The sequence below is a fragment of the Salvia miltiorrhiza genome, chromosome 3 (genome assembly GCF_028751815.1).
Source record: "Salvia miltiorrhiza cultivar Shanhuang (shh) chromosome 3, IMPLAD_Smil_shh, whole genome shotgun sequence".
NCBI classification, from domain to species: Eukaryota; Viridiplantae; Streptophyta; class Magnoliopsida; order Lamiales; family Lamiaceae; genus Salvia; species Salvia miltiorrhiza.
The window spans coordinates 62,008,919-62,020,286 of NC_080389.1; the positions used below are offsets into that span (position 1 = coordinate 62,008,919).

General features: G+C 38.8%; 2 protein-coding genes across 2 annotated transcripts in view; one reads left to right on the forward strand and one right to left on the reverse strand.

The window, feature by feature from the left end:
* Positions 1 to 11,368, forward strand: part of LOC131015234 (probable glycosyltransferase At3g07620) — a 1,181,237-nt gene that overhangs the window by 480,687 nt on the left and 689,182 nt on the right. The window lies entirely within an intron of this gene.
* On the reverse strand, positions 7,482 to 10,019 carry LOC131015233 (uncharacterized). Its single transcript, XM_057943531.1, has 3 exons — positions 8,567 to 10,019; positions 8,383 to 8,482; positions 7,482 to 8,297 (listed from the first exon to the last, which is right to left on the reverse strand). Exons 1-3 carry the CDS (start codon positions 10,009 to 10,011, stop codon positions 7,587 to 7,589), a joined length of 2,256 nt encoding a protein of 751 aa, XP_057799514.1. The 5' UTR covers positions 10,012 to 10,019; the 3' UTR covers positions 7,482 to 7,586.

The following is an 11,368-nucleotide window of genomic DNA, read 5'->3' on the forward strand; positions in this document are numbered from 1 at the left end:
TTCATTTGGTGGCTTTGATGAGGCATGTAGCATGTTGAAGATTTTGAAGAGGCAGTAGATGCTAATTGGGGTGAGGCACTGGATAGTGGTGAGTTGGATGACATAATGAATTGAAAATTTGGCTTGGTCCTTTTGTTGGTTTTTGCTATCATTGTTAATCCGTTCTTCTTGTTTCTGTCGTTGTAATAGACAAGTACTCATTTTCCTTTACTGGTGTTTTTCTCATTGGATTTTCACCATAAAGGTTTTAATAAGGCTCTGCCCTTAGTTAGCGTCTTTGTGCTTTCAAGGGTTTGCTAGGTTTTTTTTGTTTTTCTCTTTTTATATAACTAGCAGAAAGAGCGTACGTTGTAATCAACAATTTATAAAATAAAAATATAAAAATAATATTTATTGTATTTAATTTTTCAATCTACAATTTGGTCTTTTTTTTTGAAAATCTATTAGTTTATTACTTCTACTAAATATACCCTGTTGGATAGATATATTTATTGATGAGCCTTATCAATAGCTATATAGATATATATCATATAGATTTAGTGTAATATCTAATGAATTAATATATTCTTATAAATATATAATGCGCAAACCCGATCTTCACACGGCATAGAAGATAGCAGCAATTGATTGTGATACTCATCGAGCACACATTCAATTCGACGTCCCATTGGCGCATTCCGTCAAACATGTAGAGGGAAACTCGGTACTTCCCCCACTTTACCGTGTAACTCAACAATTTGTTATGCAGTCATATATTCAATCAAGAGATTGAGTAATAGTATTTTATAATGCAATATATGTAATTACTAAAATATACATGTTTGGATGAAAATATTTTGGTGGGCGATACTTAGTCATATTTAAAATGTTATATGCGTTGGTTTAGAGGTAGAGTAGTTAATTCTTGAAGTTAAAAGTTTCAGTTTTGAATCCATAATTAGTACTCTTTTCGTCCCACTATAAGTGGCTCAAAAAATTTCGGCATAGAAATTAAGGAGAATGCGTAAATGTGTTAAAAGTAGTAGGGTCCACACTTTTTTAAAGGGTTAAATTTTGCCATTTATGGAAATAGGCCACTTATAGTGGGACAGCCCAAAATGGAAAACAAATCACTTTTAGTGGGATAGAGGGAGTACAATTTTTTAATTTAATAGTTAATTTATCAAATGAAAAAGATGATGACATTATGATGGACGTCGTCTACCACCAAATAATTCATGCAATAGCTAAGAATAAGAATAACAATAAACAGGGTCAAACCACAGAGAACGGGTAAATGCACTCAATTTCCTAAATATTAAGTTAATTCTCATGGACCAACCAGTTATAGGATACCGTGAATGCAGCGGACGTACCCCAATTCCACTTACTTTATCACCCTCAATTCCACTTACTTTATCGATAGTTAGGTGTAGACGTCAGACCTAACTATTTCTCTTATTAAAACACAACCTAGCCACCAGACCTAGATTTAATATTTCAATAGCATTAAGATGAAGGAACTCAATTTAGACAAATTATCCAAGAAACGCAAGTAATAATTCATCTATCAATTTATCCCTACTACGAACATGATAGTTTTATCACTAATCAGCCTTATTCCAACAATTACGGATTGGAGGAACTAATTGTCATTAATCCAATTAAATCTAAGTTGATCATGCTTAAATACAATCGGAATTGACTCTAAACACAATGAATAAATCGAAATCCAACTGAATCAATTAAACACACAATTAGGTCTCACTGATTTTGGACTAGTATTTCATTATTCTCACTGAATCAAGAAATTAGCTACTCATGCTAATAAAATAAAACAAAATAAAATTAAATAAAGCAAACATTATAAATAGATAACATACGGGAATAGCAAACATTATAAATAAATTAAATAAAGCAAACATTATAAAGCAAACATTATAAATAGCTATTTCATTATTTCATTATTCTCACTGAATCAAGAGTTCAAGGCATTAGTACTTGAATATATGCCAAAGGGAAACCTTGAAAAATGGTTATATTCCCACAACTATTGCTTGAATATGATGGAAAGATTGAATATAATGATTGATGTTGCATCTGCTTTGGAGTATCTTCACCACGGTTATTCAATGCCCATTGTCCACAGCGACTTGAAGCCTAGTAATGTGCTGTTAGATGAAGACATGGTTGCCCATGTAAGCGACTTTGGGATAGCAAAGTTGTTATGCGGTGGAGATAGCTTTGTGTTAACCAACACGCTAGCAACATTGGGTTACATCGCTCCAGGTGAAGTTTCTCTAAATATATTGATTGCACTTCACTTTCAATCAATTAATTATTGTGTCTTCCTTACTGCATAAATGATGATTTTTGTTGTTCCAGAGTATGGCTTGGAAGGGCTAGTTTCAACAAGGTGTGATGTGTATAGCTAAGGGGTGATGTTGATCGAAACTTTTACGAGAAAAAGGCCTAGTGATGATATGTTTTGCGGAGATATGAGCTTAAAGAGATGGGTAGAAATCTCACTTTCAGATGAAGTGATAGATGCCAACTTAGTCATGAATTTGGAGGAAGAAATGATTGACAAGAATATGAAGTGTGTATCATCCATACTCGAATTGGCTTTGAAATGCTCTGCCGACTCTCCCGGGGATAGAATCAACATGAAACAAGCACATGCAGAGTTGCAGAAAATCAAACATCGATTTTCCCAATGAGATTCAAGTAAGTTATTTCAAAGTTCTAAGATAATATTGTTCTATTACCATTTTATTGATGCTCAAGGTTTTTCTATCCCTCTTTCATGCATATTTTATGTTCTTGAGTTTACATATAATCTTCTTTGTCACAACTTAAAAGGCAAAATCTTTCTGAAGAATGCCTCTGCCTCACCATTCTCACCAACTAAAACAACCACTCTCAAGAGTTCTGAAAATTTTTATGTTTCGTTCGCAGCCGAACTTGATCAAGCTGTCCGGAAGCGCATACACGATCTTAATATTATCTTCTTGTTTTTATGGCCTTAGTTTGCTTAGATTATCTTGTTGCTGAAGAGCATAATGTTTCTGTATATTTCTTAATCATTGTTCTTGCCTAGCTTACTAAACGTGGTTTCTTAGTATTGTGTTTCTGTATATTTCTTCATCACTGTTCTTGCCTAGCTTACTAAACGTGGTTTCTTAGTATCAATTTGGAGTTTCCAATTGTTTGCGAGTTTTTCTTGTTTTTGTTTTTCCAGCTCACTATATTATTGAATGATTTTTTATTTTTTTATTTTTTGCAATAAGATCAGCAAGCTTTGTGAAGATTAATGTGTCTTCGAAGTTGGGGTTCTTTTGCTATATGTGGATTAGTGAGGGACTTCAGTGTTATTAGATGTTAGCTGAAAGCGTGTAACACTTTTATAAGTTGGGGGTACGTTTTTGCTCTTACGGTGTCGTTTTGTTTTAAGCGAGCTATATGAATTAGTTTTCAGTTAGAAGTTAGTTTAATCTTCATCTTCTTCGCGTGTGTGGTTGCAGCTGCAACTGTGTGAACCCTACTGTAAAATTGAGTCGAGTTTTCTTGTATTTTGCGGTGGTGTGTTGTCTCCGGCGTTTCTCCGGCGAGTGAATAATAAAAGTTTACTCTTGTATTACAGTAGCTCAACAAGACCTCGCACACGCAATACAAATAGATAGGGCGGATTTCGCAGTGGAGTTAGAATAAGAACTTAGCTTTTGTTGGAGGAGGGCCAGCTGCCTTGTTCAGTCCAACCGAGAGAATGACGACGCAGAACTCTTGTTGTCTCGCCTGTATAAGAGTATAGAAGCTACGGCGGTCTAATCACGGTGGAGACAAGGAGGCGAGGTGAGGAAAGGAAGTTTGGGCTTTCTCTCCCCATCCCTTCATTCGATTAAGAGAGCAATTGAGTGGGAGAACGGCGACAATCAGTCGCCGGATTTACAGAAAAAGCGGCGTCGCGGACGAATGCGGCGGCCGTTCGCCGGATCCTACTCGTAACTCCCGGCTCTCGACATTCACTCCCATTCTCTGCTCAAACTTGACACAAACAATGGGACCTGCAGGAGATTTACAGAGACGACAATGGCGGTGCACGTGTGAAGTGTGGGTGAGAAATGAAGAAGAAGATGAAATTGAAATTGATAGAATGTAACAGAATAACTGTCAGACAGATTACACAGTAAAATATTTTCGATGCTATTTCCTTTCTCTCTCTCAATTATATAGAACTTTCTTAACTAAACGTTTCTTCCTTTGAAAGTGCGACTTCCTTCTCTCCTATATCTCTAACTTATGTTGTTGCTTCTTCATAACACGGTCTCCCAATTGCTTCTATAAGACTTTTTTGTATTTTAAATATTCATAGGTATTCAATAGATTTTAAAAAATTCTTAAAAATATGTTGATATTCAATTATTTGTAGATCTAATCAAGTTAAATGGTACTAAAATTAATTTATAAGAGCCAGAAAATTAGTAAGAATAAAGGTTGAATTGGATGATCATATCAACTCACAAGATTATAAGTTCCACTACTAAATAAAGTAGTCACAGGATACGGTTTTTAATTTTTTTTATTTTTAATGTTATATGTATACCTCTGCAATATATATAGTGATATTATGTATGAGTGTGCTCTACATATGGGGGAAAAATCCTTATATATATAAAGTAAATACATAACAGTATGATGCGCTCATACATAACAAAAAAAAATATCGTTATTTATATCTATTATACATAGCTTTTATTACAGTTATAAAAGAATTCACAACTATGAGCCTTAAATTATTAAGTGTCAGAAACAAAAATATTTTATATTTTAAAAAAATTTATTTTATACTAGTATTATCTAAATGGTGTATTAAAACTCGGCATGTTATATCTCACTACAAAAAAAGCGCTGATTACCGACGGCTAAATGCCGTCGGTAACAAAAGACGGGCGCCGGTAAATAGTGTTACCGGCGGCGATAACGGCGGCAATCTCCCGCCGCTAAACGGTTCGTCGGCAACGACAATAACGGCGGCGAACATCCGCCGTCGGTATTTAACGGCGGCGATGCCGCCGGAATTGTCGCCGTTAAACGGCGGAGCCTAGCCGGAGAAATAGCGGCGGCAGACACCGCCGCTAGTTACCGAGGGCTATTTTGCCGTCGGTAGAGAGTTACCGGAGTCCGGCTGACCTTGCCGGAAAACTACCGACGGCGATTACCGCCGCTAACTAGCGGCGGCGAATCGCCGTCGGTAAAAATCTACCGCCGGCCGGAGGTTCACGCCGGAGGATGGCCGGGTATTTACCGAGGGGAAATTGCCGTCGGTAACTACCGACGGCGTTTTGCCCACGGTAATGTTTTTTATTTTATTTTTTTGTTTTATTTTATTTATTTATTTATTTATTTATTTATTTTATTGTATATTGTATATCCACAATTTATTTCCGTATTTATACGGTATTGCATACTTTAGACGAACTTCCCAGTCGGCGACCCGACTTCCCAGTGGGTCACCCATCTTGCTTGTGCTATGTGTCAAGCACGCTTAACTTTGAAATTCTTTTCGAGTGATCACCAGTACAGAACACTCGTATTATTGATATATCTACATCTATTAATTCATTTAAATGCTATATACTCACTCATATAATTATAATCTTTGAATATGTGGAGATAATACCTTAAATATGTTGTTAATTAGTGAGCGAGTTCGTTTCGGTCCTTATTTTTATCGTCAGTAAAATATTTAATTAATATTTAATAATTAATTAATTAATTAATTAATTTTTTTTTTTTTTAAATTAATACACCAAAAGTGTTTTAATTTGGTTATTATAATGTGATTTGAATTTATTTGTTTATGTTAAATGCAATCATCATCATCATTGCCATAAATATATAAAACATTTATAGTTTTAATAATTAAAGCACTTGAAATATATAGTTCAATAAAACATAAATTTGAAAAGAAAGTGCAAATGTAATTTTGTTTGAAAACATAAACATAAGTCTAAGCATCATCATCATCATCATCATCGGCATCAGGGTGTGGAGGTGGCGGAGCATTATACATCCTCATAAACGCCTCCAATTGAGCCACGCGGTCCTGCATCTGTTGGCGTTCTGCTTGCTCTGCCGCCATGCGCTCCTCTATCTGTTGGCGTTGTGCTTGCTCTGCCGCCAATCGCTCCTCCAGCGTGGAGATCCGTGTCTCATAAAGCTGCTGAGACACCGCAGAAGTGCCCGTGCTGCGGATAGACCCCCTACTAGCCTGACTCTGCCCGGCACTCCCGACGCCGTAGATCCGTGACCTATCAATTTGCACCACCTCCAAATACACCTCGTCTAGCCGCTCCTGTCGTCCTGTGGCAGCGGCCAGTCGATGAACCTCGGCCTAATACATACATAACAATGCATAATTGTTAGAAAATAAATACATTCACTAAATATTTGAATAAACTTAAACACTTACGTCAATTCTAGCATCTCTCTCCGACGTATAACTTCCGTCGGCGTACGTGTGGAGGCGGAGGAAGGTGGCATAGTTCGGTGCATCCTGGGGAGTACCAGGATCCAAGCTCTGTATATGCATTTATATAAGATAAATAAGTTATATTAGTCAATATATTAATTTAATTTATATACTTAATTATTTGTTAATTACATACCATATACTGCTGCAGGATACGAGTCGACTGGGACCCGCCCACGTGCCTACTGATCCCTGTACCCTCCCCATCGGGCTCGGACATCCGGTTGGCACGAGCTCGAGTTGAAACAGCCTCAACCTCGGGCTGATGCCAGTAATCCCGGAGTCCAGTCCAGAAATTGGGAGTCATCCAGACGGGCCTAGACATCTCTCTCCCTTGGCTGATACACTGCTTGAGAGTTGTCTTGTAGTCGCTCATCATGTCGGAGTACCTTTTGCGGGCTTTTGTCTCCCACATGATCCTCACGTCATGCTCATCATCGGGCTGCCACGTAAACTCTTTCTGTTGAAAGAAAGAGAATTAATTTAATATGATATATTTATATGTATTATAAATTTAATTGTACCTGTAATTCATCAAAAAATTTATCCTTCATCGCCGGGGGCGTCAACTTCCATGTGTACCCGCCTGGGTTTTCAAACATCTTAAAAGTGCACGTGCAAGCTTTGGACAGGCCAGTGGGCTCCAACAAAACACTGTGTACAAGTAATTTTGTCACTTAATCATGGTGTACGAGAAACAGTAATTTTAACTAATGTACTTACCCAGTCTCAGGATGCCTCTGAAATACCGTCCTCCCATCAGGTGCCTTAACCTCTCTCTCTCTGATAGCGGCAGCTGTAGGGCCCCTAGGCCTTCTAGCCCGTGAACTACTAGAAGCATTGGGAGTCTCGGGAGTCCCAGAAATATGCGTCCCAGACCCATCAGATGTATCTGCTGTAGCTTCTGGCGCATTAACGCCAGATCGCCTCCCAAATCCCAAGAAACCTCGGATGGTAGACATGATGCCTGTTGCATACAATTAAATTAACAAATATATAGCGAAACGTAACATTAACAGTAACTAACAAACATAACAAATTTGCAATCAAATTCAACCAAAATGTGCATTTACATTTATTCATAAGCATCACTACTATCATCATCACTATCGTTAGATGTCAACGGGGAATCATCGTCTTCTGCTTCATCGTCATCTTCAATCTCAACGACTCCACCGAGGGGATGAAGGAGAAGTGGTTGTTCAATGCCTACACTTGTGTGAGTAGGCATAATAGTAACCACTTCTTCTTGAAATGGTTGATCTAATGTTGATGTAGATGCTGCAGTAGACACTTCAACCTTAGATCTTGCGTTAACTTTGCATGCTGACCACCAATTTTTCTTTGATTGGTTCGTACTGGGATAGGGACAGTAAAACACTTGAACTACTTGACTCGCCAAAACAAAGGGATCATACTTCTTATATCTTCGTGTGTGGTTCAGTGAAACTAACTTGAAGTCTGTATCAATAGAAGTTCCCTGAGCCGACAAGTCAAACCATTCACAGTTGAACAAGACTGTCTGCTTAATTGGATACCCTGGATACTCCAGCACGCAAACCTCTTGCAGACGCCCATAAAAGTCTAGCACATCTCTATCACTACCATAGACCGAACCTTTTATGCAAACGCCACTGTTCACAGTCGCACTCTCTCTATCATGATCAGTTGTGTGAAACCTGTAGCCATTCACGAAATAGCCGGAGTATGTTTCAATCTCCCTTAATGGTCCAGCTGCAAGCGACCTAATATAAGGGTTCAACTCATCGTTACAAGGACGACAAACCTGTTTCACACAAATATCATTTAAGTTTGCTAGCCAATTTTAGAGTAAGTAAATGTATATTTAACATAAATTTATCGTCTCTTACGTAATGGTTAAACCACAGAATAAACTCGTTGTGAAACGCGACTTCAAACTCTGCATCAGTCATGTAAGGATTTGCATATCGTTTTTCCTCCTTGAAGATCCTTGGATACAAAGAATCAAATAAATATGTTAACACCTATATATGATGAACACTTCTTATACGTAAATTGAACGAGAATACTCACTTGCTATATGTCTCTGCAACCTCTGCACAATTGCTCAAAATATACATGTGTGCAGCATGCCATTCGCGCTCATCCATGTATCTCTTCGTCCCTCGGCCAAGTGAACGCCCAATAGGTTTGAATATGGCGAGACAAAGAGGATCATCATTTTCAGCAACGGGCATCTCAATATTGCGAGGCAAAGTTGTCCACTTTGTAGATATTTGATCTTCAAAGTAAAACGAAGAGAAGGTTGACATTTCTGCAAGTAAGTATGCATTGGCGATGGACGCCTCAACCTTGGCTTTATTTTTTATATGATTTTTTAATGTCCTCAAATATCTTTCAAAAGGATACATCCACCGATATTGCACTGGACCAGCCAATCGTGCCTCATCTGCCAAATGAACTGGTAGGTGCTCCATTGAATCAAATAAACTAGGCGGGAAGATACGCTCAAGTTTGCAAAGAGTAACAGCTATCTTCTCACTCAGTATTCTCATGTCATATAAGGCCACGTTGCGGGATGTTAATTCTCTGAAGAAGAAACTTAACTCTGTAATTGCCTCCCAAACATTCTTAGGAAGAAGTTCTTTAAATGCAACAGGCAGAAGGATTTGCATGAACACGTGACAGTCGTGACTTTTCATGTTGTGCATCTTCAGGGCGTTCATGTCAACGCATCTACTAATATTTGACACGTACCCATCGGGAAACTTAAGACTCTTGATCCATTGGAGTAAGATCTTCTTCTCTTCCCTGTCAAGCGTATAACATGCTTTCGGATACCCTCGAGTTCCATCCACTTTCTTCAACTCTTTCCGCTTGCAGAAGGTGTTCAATTCTTCTCTAGATTTTTCTGTATCTTTTGTCTTCCCCTTCACATTCAGGACAGTATTAAACACGTTATCAAACACATTTTTCTCAATGTGCATAACATCCAGATTATGTCGAATCAAAAGATATCTCCAATAGGGTAGTTCCCAAAATATGCTTTTCTTTTTCCACCCTACATCTTGATATTTGGCGAGTTGAGCGTTCCTGCCATCGAAGTCTTCGGTAACCTTCACGAAGCCTAACCCCTCGATTTGATTCAAGATTTGTATTCCTGATCTTTGTTCTGGTGGACCAACATTGCATGTCTTATTCCTCAAGAATGAAGTTTTGTTTCTCCTAAACACATGGTTAGGAGGTAAGAACTTCCGATGATTATCAAACCACGATTGTTTTCCACTCATCGGCAAAGTGAATGCTTCTGTATTCTCCATGCAATGTGGACATGCCAATTTCCCAGCTGTACCCCACCCAGACAACATAGCGTACGCTGGAAAATCACTGATAGTCCATATCAGAGCTGCTCGCATCTGGAAATTTTGCTTCAACGATATGTCGTAAGTGTTCACACCAACCTCCCACAGAGATTTTAACTCGTGTATCAATGGCTGTAAGAATACGTCCAACTTCATCTTTGGGTTTGATGGGCCAGGCACGAGGACTGTGAGGAACATGAATTGTTCTTTCATGCACAACCACGGAGGCAGGTTATACGGCGTGACAATAACTGGCCAAGAAGAATATTGACGCCCTGATTGTGCAAATGGGGCAAAACCATCTGTAGAGAGGCCCAACCTCACATTTCTAATCTCATCGGCGAATCCAGGAAAGACTGAATTCAAATGTTTCCATGCCGGAGAGTCGGCCGGGTGGCGCATTATCCCATCGTCTGTGGAGGTCGCATGCCACCGCATATGTTCAGCAGTTGCAGGAGATGCAAACAATCTCTGCAATCGGGGCGTCAAGGGAAAATAGTGCATCTGTTTAGCGGGCACTTGTTTCTTTCTGCGACTACCAGATGCACGCAAGCTGTCCTTATATCGTGATTGGTCACAGAACATACAACTATGTAGCTCACTAGTTTCCCCCCAATACAACATGCAGTTATTAACACAGCAATCGATCTTCTCTACTGGCAAACCCAAACCACGTAGATTTCTTTTCGTACTATAGAAGTCTTCTGGACAGTTGTTACCCTCTGGTAAAGCAGCTTTCATCATCGAAGACATCTGATTGTAAGTCCTCTCTGACATGTGGCTTTCAGTCTTTATGCTCATGAATTGAGTCATCCAACTTAATTGTGAGTACGTGTCACATCCTGCGTACAATGGAGTATCCGCTGCATCCAACATGTTATAAATCTGTTGAGCGTCATTATTGGGCGGCTGCTCCAGATTTGGAGGATCTTGATAATTACTAGGTCCAGCATGGTCATGCACCATCCTTTCGTAGTTATTGTATAATCCATCATCCTCATTCATTATAGCATGTTCTCTCGGCATAGACAGCGGTGCTTCCCCGTGACAAACCTAAACTTTGTAATTCAGGACAAATCCACGCCTACTAACATGTTCTCTGACCGTAGGTACATCTAAATACGCTTGATTCTTGCACTTCTTACACGGGCACCTAATGTTACCTTGTCCATCTGTGTACGCCGTTTGATTGAACGCCCACTCAAGGAAAAACTCAAGCCCCGTTTCAAATGCGGTACGATCATTGTATCTCGCGTACATCCACGTACGATTATCACTCATTCTTGCAAATTCTAATTGAAAAAAACAAATAAAACATAATAAATTACTTGAAATCTAACAAAATTTCGACAGCATAACCCCACTATCCTAACTACCAAGTGCTCGACTCTACCAGCAACTATAGTGACCATAGTGGTCCTAATTTACTAAGCCTATACTAGGTCTACCCGACCCCCCAATGTCGAAGCAATAATACAATACAAATAAAAGCAATAAAAATCATGGTAATTAA